This window comes from Anopheles darlingi, chromosome 2, assembly GCF_943734745.1.
Source record: "Anopheles darlingi chromosome 2, idAnoDarlMG_H_01, whole genome shotgun sequence".
NCBI lineage: Eukaryota > Metazoa > Arthropoda > Insecta > Diptera > Culicidae > Anopheles > Anopheles darlingi.
Window position 1 is genome coordinate 25,521,903 of NC_064874.1, and position 19,588 is coordinate 25,541,490.

General features: G+C 51.1%; 1 protein-coding gene across 16 annotated transcripts in view; it reads right to left on the reverse strand.

Annotated features, from left to right (window-relative positions):
* Nucleotides 1–19,588, reverse strand: part of LOC125947916 (RNA-binding protein Pasilla) — a 94,492-nt gene that overhangs the window by 48,553 nt on the left and 26,351 nt on the right. For 4 of the 16 annotated variants that reach the window (XR_007468538.1, XM_049673452.1, XM_049673456.1 and 1 more), the window contains exon 1: nucleotides 11,174–12,461. The exons of 9 other annotated variants lie outside the window; for them this stretch is intronic. Coding sequence is in view for 2 of the 7 variants with exons in the window: in XM_049673466.1 (XP_049529423.1) it covers nucleotides 4,175–4,208 (34 nt within the window). In the remaining 5 variants the exon portion in view is untranslated. Of the gene's footprint in view, nucleotides 1–4,174; nucleotides 5,213–11,173; nucleotides 12,462–19,588 lie in introns of those variants that run through there. 3 more of the 16 variants (XM_049673466.1, XM_049673465.1, XM_049673453.1) reach the window with 2 other exon arrangements.

The following is a 19,588-nucleotide window of genomic DNA, read 5'->3' on the forward strand; positions in this document are numbered from 1 at the left end:
GAATCCAATCATTTCCTCAACGGTCGATGATTTATGGATTGGATGGGCTGTGGGCACACAACACGTGATTAGCTGCGAAGGTTCTGCTCGCACTGGTACGAGAAAGTGGTTTTCGAACTTCAATAAAATGTTAAACCAGGGTGGGTTAGGAGCATGAGCACATTTCAAGATGGCAATGACATGTGAGCATTAAATAGCCCACCCACCCCTCCCGTGTTTCACCATTCGGCTGATCCTGATCCTAAAGCATATCTATTATTCGATGCAATGTTGTGCAACAAGAGTAGCTTCATCGTGCAGCAACAAACATTAAGCAGCAGCTTCTCTTCGAACTGCTCGCCAGAGAAGAAGCTCAAGGTGAACATGGCGTTCGACCTGGTGTCAACCTGCATTCGGCGCATTAACATTCCGATTATTAAACCGAGATCGAGCGATGCGTGCCCCATCGATATATGCCAACGGTTGACCGGAGGACAGCGACCGGTGACCGCGTCGAGCGACAACAAACCCGTTTTTTCCCCTGCTACGAGCTTATCGCTGGCAGAGTCCAAAGTGGAGCACACTGGAGAGGGTAGCAGCGTGAGGGGGAGTGTTTCTCTTTCCCATGTTTCTCCTCGTCGTCCAACGAAACTTTCCGCAAGCGCGATACTAACATTCCGAAAATCCTGCTCCACCACCACCAGGCGAGTGAAGGAAGAGCATAGAATGCAAATTTGGTTTTCATCTTCATTAGCCGCGTTCGGTGGTTGGAGGGCGAGTTGGAGTATGGCGGAGCGAGTATCTTCTTGCCTTCTTTTTCTCTCGTTCTCTTTGACAAGAAAGCTGCCAAATTTTATTATCTTCCCGGGGGATCGGAAGGTTCCCGAGAGCGAAGCCAAGAGCGAAGGATAGAAATCGAGCAAGAATAAACCCTCTAAACGTGATCACAACGCGTTATGCAGCTCATTGCTGGACAGCATTCAGCGGCACCACCAGCTGCTATGCTCCCTCCGTGCTGCTGCTGCTGCTGCTGACAAAGCGAACACGCGAGCAGCGGTGGAAGGAGACGATTATACATTTTATTGCAGAAACACCGAAACAAGCCTCGCTGGTGGATTACGACCATTGCCACGATGGTGGAATGGCGAGACGAGGAGTGGGTGTGTTCTTGCGGTCAAGGGGAATATGTTGTGTTGCGTGGTTTGCTTGCTTTACTGTTGTTTCGGAGTTTTTTTTTTCGTTTATTGTATGTGGGGGAAAAAAAATATGAGGAATTCTCTGCTCGTGGTACGAAAGCATACTTCCAGGGCCTCTACTATGTTTCGGTGTCGCGGTGGACAGCAGTGAGCATAAAGTTTAACGATTAGCGATCAGAAAGCATCTTTTTCAGAAGCAGCGATCAGAAAGCAGCATGTGCTTTTGGTGATCGTCTTAAGTGAAGCCCACACGAACACACACGCCCAGATCCCAGATACGACGACGACAACCACACTAATCATCATCGTCGTGTCCAATTCCCGAAATAAACATTTTGTCGATAACGCGACTGGCAGGAGGATGGAAGATGGTAGCGCGAACGTCCCTAAAAACTCTCGGCGATAACGTCGAGGAGTTTTATACCGATCGATTCAACGTCAAAAGAGAGGGATGTTGGTTTCAGAGGAGCCATTTGAAGACCCGATTATGGTTTTAATCGCTTTCTGCTGTCGCCGGGACGCCTTCTGCTTGGTTGGGCCAGACATTCATATTTCGGTTCCCCGGGACCGTATCATATTTGTCTCCACATAACTAACTAACTTCATCAGAGTGCCAACGCAGCTAAAACCATTAAAGCTTCATTCGCCTCCCGGAATGAGCGCTCTACCCTGCCGCTGCCCTTTACCCCAATGGCTCCTCTCTCTCTCTCTCTCCTCACAGCAACAAAAGCGCGCGCGGAGTTCGATCGTTTATTCGACAAGAAGAAAATGAAAGAGCAACAAAACGAGGGAACAACGCGGAATAACAGAAGAAGAAAGAAAATAAAAAAAACTAATTCACAGCATAAACCCGAAGACGCTCTGACACGGTTGGGAGGAGGAGGAGGTGGTGCTTGGTGCTGGTAGTGGGCAGAAGATGTTTGAATATTTAAATATTCAAATGTAAAGAATCGGGGCCTTCCCAGCCCCCCGAGCGAGCTAACTCTTGCTGCTGGTGCTGCTGCTGGTGGTGCTGCAGAGGAGAGTGCGTTTGCATTTCGGCACATCTGCTCCGTGGATCGAATCGGATTGTCGCGACACACACACACACACACACGCAGACCGGGCTCGGGAGAGCTTATGCTTTGAGGGGCGCGCACCAACCAACCATCCAGAGCCAAAGTGGCCGTGAAGTGAAGATGCGTCGTTGTCGTGGTGGTGGCGGTGGTGCCGTATGATGATGAACGGACCGGTTGGTTGGTGCGCGAGAGCGAGAGCGCAAGAGCGAGGAGCGCGCGTGCTTGTGTGACGATCGTGCGACGACCGATCGAAAGCAAGACGACGAAAGGGGTGTTGTCCCCGGGAGGAATGGTGGAGGCGGCCCCCGATTAGAGCGAAAGTGGTGGTGGTGGTGTTTGGATCGCGATGGAGGATCGCTCTGTGTGCCCGATTGTCACACACGATTTAACCATATGTGGCTCGGTTGCTGCTGCTGCTGCTGCTGCTGACCAAAGAATTGAGAACAGGCACACATACACACACACACACACACACTTTGGTAGGAGTTGGAAGAACTGGTTCGTCTGTGTGTCGCACAAATGCGCGGCGGGGGTTTAGGGGGGAGGTTTTTATAAGGTACTGAAGCAAAAAAAAACACACAAATCGACCAGCCATTTTTTAAAATGGATTCGCCGTTAGAAACACATTAATGGAAGAGGGGTTTTTTTTTTTTTGGGGGGGGGGGGGGGGGTTTCCAAATTTCAAATTCTCTGCCAAAGGGGAGCTGCTCTTTGCTAAACCCGAGCTTACTAGTGGGAGGTTAATGGGTTTTGTTCGTTTTGGTTCTTCCAAAATGAAATTCAAAACTCTGAAGGTTTCAAAAAGGTCTCAGAAAGACAGCGAAACAGGGGAGAGAGAGTGATAGCTGCTGGAACCATTGCTTGTTCACTTCCGAGAGGCTTATCCAGCGGAAACACAGCTCAAAACGGGGAGGGGGCAGAAGCTAAACGTGCGTGCATTATGCTGTTGCTCCAATCGGTTTGTGGTTAAACTGTGCCGCGAAAGTAGAATCTCCAAAAAAAAAACAACAACCAGACGCTCGCTCGCGCGCTCTGTCACAGGAAGTGAGCTCCATATTTCACGCCTCATACAACCACAAAACACCCTTCCACCATCGTCGTCGCGGTCGTCGTCGTGTGGTGATGATGATGCTTGGGTATGATTTCACAAATTATCATCATTACTAAAGGCAGGATAGCGCCTCTTGGGAGTTGGGGACGCCGCATTTGAAATAATAGATGCGCCTCGAAATTTAGTACAGCATCACACTCCAGAGCTGACACGATATGACACTCTCTATATCGAACATCCCGCATTTTGGGGGGTTGTACGCAGACAGAGAAATGTTGATCAGTTTCATCAATCGAACAACACATGTGCTGTCGCAAACAACAAACCGCTACCGAACGAACGAACGAAAGAAGCCACGCAGCAAACTCTGAACTCGATGGTTGGAGTCCACGGCGGTAGGGCAGCAGCACGGGGCACAAAGAGAAGCACCGCAACCGGCCGCTACCATACACCACACGCACAGATGTTGTTCTCCACGCCGCGGGCACTACACAACCGCCATCACCGCCATATACTTTTTCTCCTCTCTCCCGGCTCGCTTATCATCTCGCGACCGACAATGACAACATTAGGGGAGCAACAAATGCCGCGCGCGCGCCCGCCATACATCCCGGTGGTGGTTGTTGGTGCACGCGGAGTATGAATGACGAGCTGATACGTGGCCACAGCAAGGCCAGACCAGGCATGTTGTGTGCGCGAATGGGTTGTAGAGCCCGATGCTGTCGCCACCGTGCGTCGTGGCACTTTTTGTTGTTTTGTACGAAATGCTCCGTTCTTGTTAGTAGAACAGCGGCAGGAAAGCGGAAGATTAGTAAGGCTGGCATCCGAAAGGTATTATCAAAACAGTGTATATGTAATGTGGGGGTGTGGGAAGGTTGCGCGGGACTCACTTTGCAGAAAATATGCCAGCAGCTGCGAATCCATTCTAGCACTCGTGAGGTGGGGGGCGGCACCCGTTCGATTCGGTTAATGCAGGTGGAAAATGGCGGATTTGTGTCGTTTCATTCACTGTGCGACTGCAGGTTGCACGTTGTTGTTGTTGCTGCTGCTGCTGCTGCTGCTGCTACTGCTCCACACTCACAACACGGGCACACAAGGCACGAATAAAACTAAACAAGCAAAGCTTTAACGGGGATTATCACTAGGATCGAGGAGCGGAATGCCAACGGAATGTTCGCTGCGGGTGCACCACTTTTCCACCCGATCGCTTCCAGGAACAAACAGGACTGACTAGCTTGCTTGCTCGCTTATGAAGTCTGCAGCAAAGTGTGGGAGATCGGTACGATCGGAAGAAGCTAAACGGAGATTCGAACGGAAGCAGCGAGCATCGTTAGTACTGGCGAGATACTAACGCAATGCGTAACGCAATGATCGCAACGCTTTGGTTACTACGAACGGCACACACACACAGACACACAGACACGAAGCAGTACACTGTATACACTGAACAAATAAACAATCCATAAAGTGTCGCCCCTGGAGCGAACACAACAGGAAGAGTAACAATACCCAAGCAGATCGAGAGAGAGAGAGAGAGAGAGAAAGAGAGAGAGAGGGATCGTGCGCGAGTCGAGCGAGCTACTTAGTAGACACACCAACAAGCCATTTTGACACTTGTTGACGTTGGCAGCCCCAGAACGGCTCAACAACGACAACGATACACAACCTCGGTCCAGGGACGAACAAGAACAAACTTGCTCCCTTAAGTCTGAACCCCCCGAAAACGTGGTGCGCACTTGACGCGTCGATTCTTGGGAAGTGCGTGCGTGCGTGAGGACGTAGTAGTAGTGATCGTCAGCGGATAACGTTTGGCTGTCTACTATCGCCGAGCGCCAACACTAACGACGCTACATTTGGCAGGACTCGTCCGATTGACAATTAAGGAGTAAAATAGAACACACTCCGGGGAATGCACACACACACACACCAACACACACGTACGCGGATGGAATGAAGAAGATGGAAGCGACGAAGCGCGGACACGGACACGGACACTGTCGTGGCGCTGCTTTCTGCGAAACTCTCTTTTTGTCTATTTCTATTCACGACCGATATTGGACTGAAACTGACAATCGGGGGACCCTCGCTGTGGACGCCGCCCTCTCATCATCAGCGGCAACGGCAACAACAACAGCAGCAGCAGCATCGTCGTCGTCGTCGCCGTAGTCGTCGTCGTCATCGTCGGTGTGTGCGGTGGTGGTGTTCGGTTGCGTCCAGTCCGGGCTCGGCTCGCTTCGGCTGCGCACCGCACTCAAGAGTGGCGCGGCGATCGGCGGGTGGGACGACGGGACGGACACGCAAACCTCCTCCCTACCCCCCACCATTCGTGCGCGTTCTCGCTCTCGCCCAACGGGCCACACACACTATATCCGTCGCACCATCTCTATATACCCGATCGCGCGCGCACACAGAACGCCGCCATGGGGTTGAAAGCGAAAGAGAAGGAGAAAGAAAGAGACCAGCGGGAGCGGGAGCGAGAAAGAGATGGCTTGGGGCTTGGGAGGAGGAACAACAGTAGACGACTCCCCACAGAGCCCAGTCTCGTTCGGGTTTTACCCAGCCCCGTTGTTATCGTCACGGCACCGCACCGTCACCAAGTGTCACGATGACCCTCCTACCCCCCGCGCCCTCCCCCACCGCCACGTCTATTCCTACGCTTTGGATCACTTTATCACTCCAGGAAGGAAATCGGGCAGGCAGAACGACGAACGTCAGTCTGCACTGCACGGGCGGATGGGATTAAAAGCCGAAGCCGAAGATGGGTTGTTGTTGGCTAACGAGGCTTCTACCACCAATCGGCCGTGCCGAAGAACCGATCGAACACCCAATCATCCACCATTCGCCTTTTTGGGGTCGCGCGTTCGTTGATAAGGGTTGGTGGTGGTTGGTGATAAGCAGAAGGGAAGCCGCGGATCGCGGTGTACGGTACCGCGGAACCGAATGAATGCCAAACCCCGAGAATTCGAGCATGGGTTCGAATTCGGGTTCGAAACGATCTGAGCGCAGAAGCATCGATCGTGTGCCCAGCCCATGCCTCTATCACGGAAGAGGAGGTTGTGGTTATCAAGTATGCGGCGTACGTGGCGAGTGTGCATATGTGTGTGTGTGTGTGAGTAGTGTGTCGCAGGCCCCAAAATACCCTTTCGATTGAACGAGGCGGCGGTCTGGGTCTGGGTCTGGTGCTCTGGAGGAGCAGCAAACGCGCTGACACCGCGGTGGTTGTCAGCTGACACGTCACACCCACAGACCACCACAGCACGGGCCCGGGGGGTTCTTCTTCAGAGCAGAGCAGCAGCTTCTAGCGACACTTGTTGTTGGATGTTGTTGGTGTGTGAAAGAGCCATAGCCGAGCGGATTGTTTACACAATCATCATCGCATCGCAGCGAGAAGGCGTATCGCGAGAAGGTGGTGGAAGGTGAGGTGAGAGATGGTGTTGAAGCGACGAACTCTGGACGAACGATCGGAGCAGCTCACACTAATGAATGCTTCTTCGTGCGCACGCTGCGCTCCGCTGTCCGGTGATCGATCGTGCGCCATCGGCAATTACGAAGGGAAACTAATTGGTCAACTATTGGGGCGTTTAGACGTTTAAGCATTCACCACCCCGTACCCGTATCCTCTCCCCGTTGCTAAAACGCCATCCGCCGCCGCCGCCGCGCACTTGAGTCTTCTTCACGCACGATCACACTCGAGGCGCGTTTGACACGTCGCGTGGCCATACTTGTGGCCGCGATGTGCACTACGCCAAAGTTGCACCAAAAAGGTTGCTTCCAACCGAAGAGGATCGTTCCTCCCCCATCAACAAATCATCGCGCTTTCGGTAGTTTCGCTCATTGTCGCTCAAAAATTAAATATGCTCGATGGATGCGCTTACACTTATGTTGATTAAGGGGTGTGTCAACATTATTTATGAATCGCATAAGAGAGAGGGCCCCGCGCAGGGGTTTTAAAGAAACTTTTTGGTACTACCGTTTGGTGTGCATTGGTACCATTCATTGCAACCCTCGCTTTTTCGTCGCTTATATGGTCACTAGAATCACGAGTAGTGGCCAGTGGATGTAGCAACAGATACACACACACACACACATACACGGAGTTGAACGCAATTTCGATGTACTTCCGAAGGTGAACAACAGCAGCACCAGCAACGATGTGACTGCCTTACATGCAACCTCGGTGGTGTTCCTCGGTCGATTTGCGCATAGTTCTGAGGCTAGGCGACCCTCAACACCCGGCCATCGCATAACAATCGCACACCGCTGCAGCAGCAGCAGCAATCCACAGTGCACCACCAGAGACCACCTTGGATGACATTCCGTTGAGCAATCGAAGGAACTGGTTGCACTCGAGAGACACATGCATGTAGCAGAAGTCAGTGGCAGTAGCATAGCAACCGTACCAGCATTATTGTGTTGTCGTTCGGAGTTGGTTTGACGGACAAATGTACGAGTATGTTCGCTTTCGTCTCGTGCACTGTAGCGAACGTGAACGCTCGGCAGCAGCGACAGCAGCAGCAGCAGACGAATGATCTCAGATGATCCGAGGGTTTGGGTTTTCATCTTGCCTTGCGCGCCACCACCCCAAGAACCGACGACAGTGGGCGCAAAGCAAAGGTTGATCGATCGAAAGAATGGACAAGACAGAGAAGTTGCACAACGGTGGAAAAAGGGGGGCATCGAATGAAACCGAAAACGGAAGTTGGCCAAGCAGACCGACCGACCATCATCACCCCGTCCGTCACCGCCAGCAAACAATGCACCATCCCATGTCAGATGGGTTGAACCCTCCTCCCTCCGATTAGGAAAAAAATCGTTAGAGACGCGCGGTAGCGGTGGGACTGCTGTTTATGAGCCGCCAGCCCGCGACCAATCGGGGGAGCGCTTTCGCAAACCATTTCGCGTACAACTACACCCCACAAGCATAAACGCATAAAAGACGAGTAGATTAATTTATCAAGCGTAACACGCACGGCCGATAAGACCCCTGCCGGGGCCCCGTTTTTCAATTTCGAACACTTTTTGCCAACATTTATGACGGGAACTGTTCGACTATCAAACATAAATGGCGAGAGGTTTGTGTGCAAAAACCATTCCTCCTCTACAGTACACGCCACCCCATTCGAACTAGCATTTCGTTGCTTATCAGTCGTGTGTGTCGCGCGTACACGTTGAATATACGAGTTCCCGTTATGAAGTACGCCAATTCGGTGGCCAACGACGTTCTCCACACTGGGGCCCATTCAACATTTAAAAGCGAGCGCATATTTCATACAACAAACAAGCAGGCTCACACAGAACACGCACGTTGTTATCAGCTACTGGGTCAGCGCTTTCACACGGCGGCTCTGACACAGAACGTACATAACGTTTCTTATCTTGGGGGGACCATAGGAAGGTTCGGTAGGGGGGTGGGTGGGTTGCACAGAGACGACGTGTCATAAGCCAAAACAGATCATCACATAATGGCGGGACGAGGGTACACCGATCTATTCGTTGACAAAACAGCTCAACCGTTTGTAAAAATAGAATCGTACATTAAGCAAAATACAAACGCATTTAAATCAACCGCGAAAGCTTTAATCATCATTCACCCGTGATCAGTTAAGTCATTATCGCAAAATACAGTTTGAATTTTCTTCGCTCTAGACAGGTAGTACATAATGGCAGGAATTGATGAATCCCATATGATTGTTTAAACTCAATATTTCTATCATGTTTTGCCCAAATTTATCCAAACATAAGCATTCAGTCATGATGGAACTTTGATAATCCTCCTTGTATTACTAATTACAAATAAATGAAGGATTCAATATATTCAATTGCAATAAAGTGCACCCCCTAACGATAATATGTGAATTATTATAAGGAGCAGCTAGGAACCAGTGAACTGTCCTAAACCCAGACTACCTCAAATGGTGACAAATGGAAGTATCGCAACGCGTTGGTGTAGATGAACTGTAGATAGCAAGCAGAACCATTAAAAAAAAACAGAAGAAAAAATGGGCCACGATAGAAACATCGAACAGTCACCATCCTACCCCCGCAGGAGCGAACGAGGACCCCATTTCGCCTTTGAACACGTTACATCACTTCAAACAATCCCGCAATCGCGCACTGCGGGCGTTACATCAATGGAATCACCACTTTCTCACTCTCTCTCTCTTTCTCTCTTTATCTCTCGCCCTATGTCTCTCTGGAATGCAACGATCCCGACAATTCTAAAGGGTGGAAGAGGGGACACACAGTCGCAACGGCAACGTGGGTGGGCGAGTGGGTCAACGAAATGGGTGTCCTATCTAGGGCACCACAATGACAGCGATGACCTCGCATGGGGCACAACACAGCACCTCGGGGGGGAGGGGGTAGGCAAGGGTGGCAAAGTGTGGTGTTAGGGGAGAGACGATGCTTTCCATTCGATTTCCTTTCGATCGCATCCACATTTTTGCTCGCTCTGCGGTGCTGGGCTGCTGGCTGCTGGTGCGCCAGTGCTCCAGTTCCGATTTCCGAGCCACCATCGTGAGTGCCGGAAACCGCCGAGCACCCACGGGAGTGAGAGTAGTATGGTACGGTGGGTGCTGTATCCGTGATTTGCCGCAAAACAGCTGATGAACCAACGAAGACCAACAACCGTGGGGACCAACACCGTGTTTCGGGCCATCATCATGCAACACACTTTTGCCGCAGTTGGATGAGACAGAGAGACAGTGAGAGGGAGACAGAGAGAGAGAGAGAGAGCACAAAAGAGAGTGAGAGAGAGAGCGCAAGGCGCACGAGGTAAAATCAGGACATCGCGTTTGAAGTCCTTGCCGCTCGGGCTAGGTCGTAGCACTAATACACGTACACCGAGGGGTGTTCTCATCTACTCATTTTTTTTTTCCTCCCTAGCGGAGAACAGAATCGCCACGTGCGCCAAATGCCACTCAGCTCCATCATAGGGGAGAGGAAGGTCGCACAATCGGTAGATTTCGAGCACCCTCGGGTAGACGGACTCGGAGTGACCTCCATCGTATGAGGGATAATGCGCCTCCATGAGTGCCCAGGATAAACTACCCCCGGGGACACGCTGGCATATTTTTGTGTTTTGGCATCGGTTTGGACTAGCTCCACTAATTCCGAGAGTGTCACTGCATTCTCTCCACACATACACACACACACACACACATACACGCATCAGGCTTAAACGGAGGAACATATACACCGTCTACCGGCTCAGTCCTGGGCTCAGTCGCTCGAGGCAGGACTCATCCGCGCTATAATGCGGTACTCATTGCGGGGCGGTATAGAGAATATGGTGTGGACAACGGTGCTATTGACAGCAGCTGTGCAGACCGAAATTGCTGCGTGTATGTGTGTGTAATAGGGTTTGGGGAGCACAATTTGGGAAGCGTTTAATCGGGATCTCCTTCCCTTCGGATTGAGCATAAATCGAGGCTTTCTGGATTTTTCCTTCGATTAGCGGTAACGATGAGCGAATATTGAGCGACCAACACACAAGCAAACCAACACACAAAGCCCGAAGAAAGGATGCAAGTAATGGAGCAGGGGAAGAGTACGAAGATTGGAAAACATAAAATATGCTGCCACAAATTAATCGCGAGCTCAACGAATAAAGAATGGTACAATAGACAATCGATGATGGTCGTCCGCAAAGGCGTTAAAAATCATGATCATGTTTGTCTGCACTTCCTGGAACACACGCGCCGCGCGCACGCTCGAATGTATGTGTGTACGTATCAATGTGAGTATCTCGCTAATGGAGCACAAAAATCCAATGCAGCGCAATCATAAAATGGAAAGCGAAAACGGAACAAGTTTGCTTTGACATTAGGTGTTGTGTGTGTGTGTATGTATGCGTGTTTGTTTGTCTCTGTATGTTTGTGTCTGCTTACGTTGGCTACCACCGCCGTTGACTAGGAAGGACTCCAGTGTGACGCTGGTGATGTGACGATGAGGCTCTGCTGATGAGGCTGCTGACGATGCGTGACCGACCAGGAGCGCAACCCCGTTGTTGTCGGGCGGAACAGTTGGTTAGATCGATTTTGGTGCTGGAAGGTCCCGCGGCCCGACCGTGGTTTCGTCCTCAGAACACAATGAACACACACATGTACACACACACACATACACACGCGCGGACGAATTATATGCTTATATACCACACTGGCGATCGCTACTATGAAATGATCGCGTGATCGTGAGTGTTTCTACTATCACAATGAATGCATTATGCATGGGATTGGTGTTGAATGAGGAACCCTACAACACCCTACACCCTTGTCACTGTGTTGTTTGCCCTGAAAAAAAAGAGAGGAAGAGCACCAGTTGTTGCTGTTGTGTCGTTACAGCAATGTCATATCGAATCGACATTCGGGGACATTTGCTGTCACTTGAGCGCGAGCTATCTCTTCCTTACGTCACACTAGCGCACCACCATCGACACTATGTTCGACGTTTGGCACACGCACACACACACACACACACAGAAACGGACACAAACATACTCGGTCGTCCTTGGAGTTCGATCGATCTGGATTTCGTGGGTTTGTATGTAGCACGTATGCGCGCGCGTGTGTGTGTGTGTGTGTGTGTGGGGGGCCATAATGGAGACACGGAGTACACGGGGGAGCACCTGAACGCGGTCGTGTCACTGGAACGTTGCGACAGTGCACACCACACTACAATACTGCGGTAGTTCCAGCAACAAAACTTTGACGTTTCAAACAGTGACTGGACTGGCGACTGATTGGCCGGAAGTGTCCTGCCCTACGGCAAGCCCACCTTCGAATGGCAATCGGCCGCCACTACAATGCGGAACACCACTAGCAGAGCACTACTACGGGGGTGACAACACTAATATGTGGCGTGCAGGTGACGACGAAATGGGCATAATGTTTTGATGGTCCCTCGGCCCTCATCAGGTTGGTCGGTTATGTGTGGTTCCTACCCCCCTCCCGCCGCTCAAGAATGCGGCCCGAACCCTAGTCCGAAAGCGGAACACACAAACGCCCGCACACAGACGCACACACACACACGAGAGACCGGAGAGGATTGAAGTGGAACATCGGAGAGTGCGACACAAAAAGTGCGACAAAGAGCGCAATGGATCGAGTTTCGGGCTTCGAGAGAAAGAAACCAGTGAGAGAGAGAGAGAGAGAGAGAGAGAGAGAGAGAGAGAGAGAGAGAGAGAGAGAGAGAGAGAGAGAGAAGAGTGAGGGATGGTAAAACCAAGGAGTGACCAGGCCGGAGAAGACGGCGGTAGGTCAATAACGTAACGCCTTCTGTTGTGTCTGGTTATGTCGCTGTCACCGTTTGTCGGCGAAAATGTGGTCTGCGGCAGATGCGTCGAAAACACACACACACACAGGCGCGCGCGAGCTAGTACACATTACCAGAACAGACCCGCGAATTACCACCAATCAATCACACGCTAGGTTTCACAGGAGTCACAGTTGAAACTGGGTTGTGTTTTGACCATTGGAGCACCACTTACTGAGGAGAACGAACTGACGAACACTGGATCAGGGATCAGGACGGAATCGAACACACAGAGAGAAGCGGTGGATGAATATTGGGGATGATTCCTAGCGGGGAGGGGGAAGAGTGGTTGCGACAAATGATATCCCGGGAATCGCGCACCTAGCTGGCTGACTGGCTGACTGGCTGGCAGACGGTTGGTTCTGGTTCTGTCACTCGGCGAACACGGAAACCGGAATACGATACGCGGAATGCGCGGACACGAATGACGGGGGATGGACGGTGACGATGGGGATGATGATGAAGAGGGAACAGAAAGGAGAGAGAGAGACCGTGTGTGGTGAGTGGCGCGCGCGCGGCCACCTACATGGGACACACTAGAAAAGTGCGTGTGACGGAATGGTGACGACAATGGTAGTGACGACGACGACGACGACGACGACGCGAACGACACGATCAAGTGAATGTGAGTGAGGCAGGTTTGTGCTTGCTGGCTAGCTGGCTGGCTGGTTGGCTGCCTGAACCCCGAAACCCACCACCCCTGATGCTGCTGCTGCTGCTGCTGGTGTGTTGTCCACTCCGCGCGTGCACTCCGCTCAAACTCTCAAAAAAGGTGGCACGACAACGACGACGATGGCGACGACGACGACGGACCACACACACCATTCTTTCGAGTGACCGAAAGGCGGGCTGAGTGCCGTGACTAGTGTCATGCAGCAGTAGTGGCGGCGGCCTCCTCCCCCTGGTTGTCCCAAGGCGAATCTCGCATCGACACACACACACACACACACACGCTTCGCGGCCTTTTGTAACTCACCTTACCTTCAAAAGCGTCCCCGGAAAGTGACATTTCTATCCTGGCAACCCACGGGCGGAGAACAACCTCCGCGTCGTCGTCGTCGTCGTCGTCGGCGGCGTGAGTGTCGCGCGTGTCGCGATCCCGGGGCTCTCTCGGGCAGCAGAACAGGGCGCTGCGGGTTTGGCAAAGGCGTTGCGCAACCGTCAACTTGACGCAGTATGGCGAACTCGCGCTGTGGTGCCGCCGCCGCCGCAGCTGGCGCCTCCATTCCCCCGTTTTCCAACAAGAACCGGCGGCGAGTTCTGCTCGCTTGGTGGTTCGCCATCGTGCTAGGCGCCACGCGTGAGCTCTCTCTCTCTCTCCGTCGTGACTTCTGATGTCCACCGCGCTCAGTCTCGCTCTCTCTCTCTATTGTGCGAGTCACCTTCGAAAGCTTCTCCGCACACATTCCCCCCCCCCCCCTTGTCGGTCGGTGGTATCAGCTGGAGCCCAGAGCGCTCGGTCTCGCTCGGTTTCGAATGCGGCTGTGCAGCAGCAAAGCAATGCGCGAGATAGTAGCTCAAGGTTGGCTGACGATTTCTACCGCAGCCGTTTCACTCTCTGTCTCTCTTTCTCTCTTTCTGCTCGGCTCTCTGAGTGTCTCTCTCTCTCTCTTCCTTCATGGCACTCCCCCTATTGCTTTACGGAGGCGATTGTTGTTTGTTGGCTTCGTTTGGTCAGCGACGAATTGTTGATGTTCGCGCTCGGAGTGCGGAGAGAGTGAGAACCCTTTGGTTTTGTGTGGGGGTCCACGTGGTTTTGGTAGCTAAACTGGAGAGCGTGCGAGAGACTGGGAGAGAGAGCAGAGAGCAGAGCACATCACACAACAATCACACAAAAACACACAAATACACAAACTCAACTCCGTGCTGCTCTTTCCCGGGTATCACGCGCGCATAGCCAGGCTGGTGGTGTGTGTGTCTGTGTGTTGGTCAGACTCTGGTTGGCGGTTGGCGAACAAGAAACGCGCATAGCGCAAACGGTGGCGACCGGGGGGGCCGGGAGCTTATGCGAGAGAGCTAGCTCTTTTTATGTAATGGTATGCGGCCCAAAAAAGGGGGGAATGCTGGTATGCTTCTTTGGAGGGCACCTTAGTTTAGTGACGTGTTATGTGGAGCCTTCTTCTGGCGGCAGCAGCATAACCACGAGAGCTCCACGAGCGCGCCAGGCTAGCAATGACGTTTGCCATGCGCTCTCTCTCGCACACACATGCACACGCACGAACACAGTGTCTTGTGCTGCAAGGGTTCTCGGTCGCTATCCACCCCGGGTAGAGATCCCAACCCACGCGACCCGGAGGGCGGCGGCTATGTGGGTCATTAGTAGTAAACCTCGTTCTCGCCAAGTAATGCCCGGTAACACTACATTGAAACACACGCACACACCATCACACATATCGGTAACCGATTGATGACGCTCACACCTGACACCGTCTCTATACTCATCAATACTCATCGAGAGCGCAAGGTTCGATGCGAGATGAAAACCAATAGACCCTGAACGGGGAACGGGGTTTGGTCACCACCTCCATATATAGAGGGGTTGGGGGCGCTGTTGTTCTGCTTCCTTGCTCTCTGGCGAGGGGGCACCAAAAGGTATGCTGCTGCTGCTGCTGCTGCTGCTACATGTTACATGTTACTACTACTTGGAAGCAAATCGGGGCACCTTCGATTTGAAGGGTATAACTAGGTCACACACAGCATAAGAGACATAAACGAGGCGATGCGGTGCAAACGAGGCCCGAGAGTGTGTGTGTGTGTGTGTGTGTGTCGCACGCGTCCCTTGCATATGTTACGCGCAGTGCAGAGCAGCAGTTAGAGGTTGTGCCGCGCGTTCCCCCAACAATCGTACACGTTTCGAGAGTCCGCGGTTTTAAACACCCTGCGGCTGCTACTACTGCTGTCTGGCCTCGCCTGGTAAATTGTTGCCGCATCATTTGCGTCGATTTGCGCTAATAATCGATGGCGATTCGCAGAACATAAAACGTCCAAGCCAGTCCAGTCCCTCTTGGAAATGATGAATCATGGCCACACATCACATGAGAGTGAATGAGCCATCGAGCAACTGGCAAGCAAATCGTAAACAGTATCGCTTGTAGTTTCTAGGGTTTGGTGTTACTATCTGCTTTAATCATCACATCAACAACTGCAATACACATCAAGGGTATTCAAATACCGCATTAGCGTAAACCAGAATGCCTCATTCGATCGAAATGATTCTCAGATCCCGAGGCATCAGTCTCAACATTCTTAAGAATCTTAATCATTCAGATTCCTCATTGCTTCACACCGGTTTCTTAAGCTCTTATCGTAGATCTGTTTAGTCAACCGCCGAAAACTTCTTTACGTCCGACGTAAACTACTTTAAGTCCCACAAATCACACTATTACGTATTAGCGAGAACCAACGGAACAGGAAGAAGCGGTAAACATAAATGAATTTACAAACGGAAACATAAATAAAAGGCTCCGCCTCGACGCGGGACGCTACTCCCGGCAATCCTGACAGCGAACGACACACGGAACAGCCATAAAACCCTCGGCTAAAGGACCGAACCATCATCATCCTCCTGTGTTGGTGGCCTTGCTGCTGCTGCTGCTGGTGCTGCTGCTGGTGCTGTGAGTGCCTCATTCAACTTGCACAGCCAAAGCCGAGGAAGGCTTAGCCTTCTCTCCTTCAGGTGCTAAATACCCGCGAGCATGAGCAATCGATGGAATCACCGGACGCTCCCCGTAAATGCCAAACGAACGAAGCCGAAGCGTCGCAGATTCCCCCAGGGGACACATAACCAGTTTTAACTGAACACTCCCTACTGCCCCAAACAAAAAAAGCCCAAAGAACACACGCATTAAAAACATCATGAGCCTAAATAAACCCCGGACGACTACAACAACAACAACGGCGACGACGACGACGGCGACGACAACAACGGGTTTGGCAACGAGCGCGCGGAAGCACGAAAATGACAAAAATAAATAAAGGAAAAAAAAACAATATTTACGGAACCGAAAGATCTCAAGGTAAGTTTGGACATTCCGTGGACAGTAGGCGGCCCCACAGGACTGTCAACGGTGGCTGGTGGCTGGTGAGGTAATGATGCAAACTCTCAGCAGCACCAGCGAAGACCAGGCGAAGCTAGTGGGAAGAACGATTACATACCGGAACAGATCTCGCAGCAGAAGGAGCGAGAACCGGTCTGGCACGCGCAAGCCTTGGAACGGGGAGCGGCATTTAGCATATACGTGGGTGCACAAAACTACCCACCAACCTCCAGAGAGCTTGCTCAAGGTGCTAGTAGTACATATGTTTCTTCTGGCACACGACGAGCGAGTGGATCAGTAGTTCTTTCGACGGTATTTTTTTATACAACTTACTTACTTATCCGGCGCTACAACCGACGAGCGGTCTTGACCTGCCACAGAAGATTCCGCCACCGATAATTTTTTGATAATCTTCACGAAAGTCAACTGTCTAAAACTTTTGAAAGAGAACTAATACCACGGAGGATTACGTTTTCAACTCAAAAGTTTCTCCTTCGCACCCACCGAGCTTTGATCGATTAAAAAGGTGACCAGCAGATGGCTGCCGCTGGTGCTGCTGCCGTGCGGTTTATGCGATGGAGAAGTCATAATCCCACGCGTGTAGGAGGAGGTGGGATAGGCTAAACGGCGCTCTCTGGCGTCGCGCGTCTTGGCAATGGCAAGCCCACGATTGAAAGTGAATCGCGAAGGAACGGGCGGCCGCAGCGCATTGATGCCGCAGCGAATTGATTGAGATTCGCCATTTATAGGCCCAGTCAGTGGAGCCAATGCACGCCCGTGGTGGCGGTGGTAGTGTCCACACACACCCGGTGCGCTGCGCGGTTCTGCGATTGAATGCGGTGTGCGATGCGGTTCCGATGCGTGCGTGAGTGCGTGCCAAAGAAGGCACGCAAAAGAGACGAATTTATGACTTGCCGGGAGGGAATAGTGATGGCAGCGCGCTTTTGGTGGGTTTGTGGATCGATTAAAATGGCGTGTGGCTGTGGTTTAAACTGCGTGGTCGCGAGTTAGCGTTTAGATGCTTTGCATAAATCTGTCCGATAACCGCGATGCTAATCATGGATTGACCGGATTAAGCGAAACATGATTGTTAGGGCATGCAAGATGAAATCATTGTAGGACTGATTTTTTTACGGGATTGATCAAACCGCTAATTCGCTTAGTGCATTGCTGACAATAGATATAAACGATAAGCTCGTGATGAATAAATTAATTACATCTTATAAGCTAACGCTTAAAGGTTCAAAGAAAATCGTTCGAATTTATAATGCAGAACCCCATAACCGATATATACAAAAAAAAATGCGTCTGAAATTTAAATGCGTAATGCTATAAATATATATATATAAATCAAGTCAATTTCATCGAAAATGATTAGCCGTGGCCACACGGGGCGAAAACTCTAGCGCAAACGAAAAAATTAATGCCAAAACGGTTTCGCTTAACCCTTACACGCTGTCAAACTTTTATACGTCCGCGGACTTTTTCGCTGAACCCTTGACGCTATCGAACGCTTTATTTACGAAAATGTAGGTTCTTTTCGTATTGTTTTTGCATTTTTAATATAAATATAACAGCAACAGCAACAATATCGTTAAAAACTGCAAAATTTATTCGGAAATCAACTTCAGCGGCCAAAACACAGATGAAAACAATACGTTTGACATTTCGGCATAAATTTTCGGGTTTTTACCCCTGCCACACGAAGCGAAAACATTTTGGCATTAATGTGCAAATTTGCGCGCAAATTTTCGCCCCGTGTGGCCACGGCTTTTAAAAGAATATATGTGTTCGAATAGCGATAGTTTTGATAGGAATGAATTCAAATTATGTTTTTGTGTGCACAGCACAGCAACGACTGCAAGCTATAAAAAAAAATCATTCACAAACTACCAGCTAAAAAATCCGACACAATGTCCAAATACAATGTCACACAATGTCGACTTTGCAATCTGTCCAAGCACTAAAAAGCAATAAATTCGTGCTGCGTCAAAGACGCAACAGTAACCAACCGTCATGCTGCACCCGCATTGTGAATCCATATCCTGTATCCTTTATTACCGCATTTGCGTATAACAAAAACCGACCAAACGAACTACTACACACATACACCATACGTACTGCTCTGTCGCAGCACAACGACATCTAGAGCATCGTCTCTGCTCGTAGATACACCCGCAGCCGCATTCTAATTAGTTGGCAATCGCGGGATGGAACGATGCTACCAGCGCCGTGTCCTTCTCGCTGTCAAATTAGGACTGATGTGGTTCGTGGCCCCTACTAGCACCAAAAGCCTCACCAAACACCAACCAACCACTAGGACGCATACAAAACGGGTGGAAAAAGGGGGTGGTGAGATGGTGGGCTAATTAAAATTCATTCAAATTTCTCATTAACCGAACCATTTTCCATTCCCCCGTCCTCTCGGTGCAGGGGCGAGAAGCAGGAAGATACTCTCGACGCCATATTCTGCCCATGAATGGCTCCTGTCTCCTGACCCCCCCCCCCTCACCCCTCTCTTTTGCATACCCTTCGCTTCCCACACACACAATCACCCGACACTGTCTCGAAAGAAGCCAATCGATCGAAAAGCGATCGAACCTTGCTGGGTGGTGTGGGTGGGGGTGTTGTGCAAAATCCGAGGGCCGCAGCATGTCGTGGGTCTGTCGTTTATTGGATTCTAATTACCAGACCGGGCGCCTCCGGCCGAAGGCTTGTGTGCGGGAAAACGGAAAAAGGAAAGGAGAGAGACAGATAGCGGACACGTTGCCAGGGATGCAAGAAAGCAAAAAAAAGGAAGGGACAACATAAGGACTTGGGTGTGGATTTGAACATAAAATCGACGTAACACACCAGCGCACCGGTCCATCCGGTTCTCTTTTGTCCCCTAGAAAGTTCCCGATTCTTGTGGCTCCCGCATCGATTCCTTCCGTCGCGTGGCGAAGGCCAAAGGAT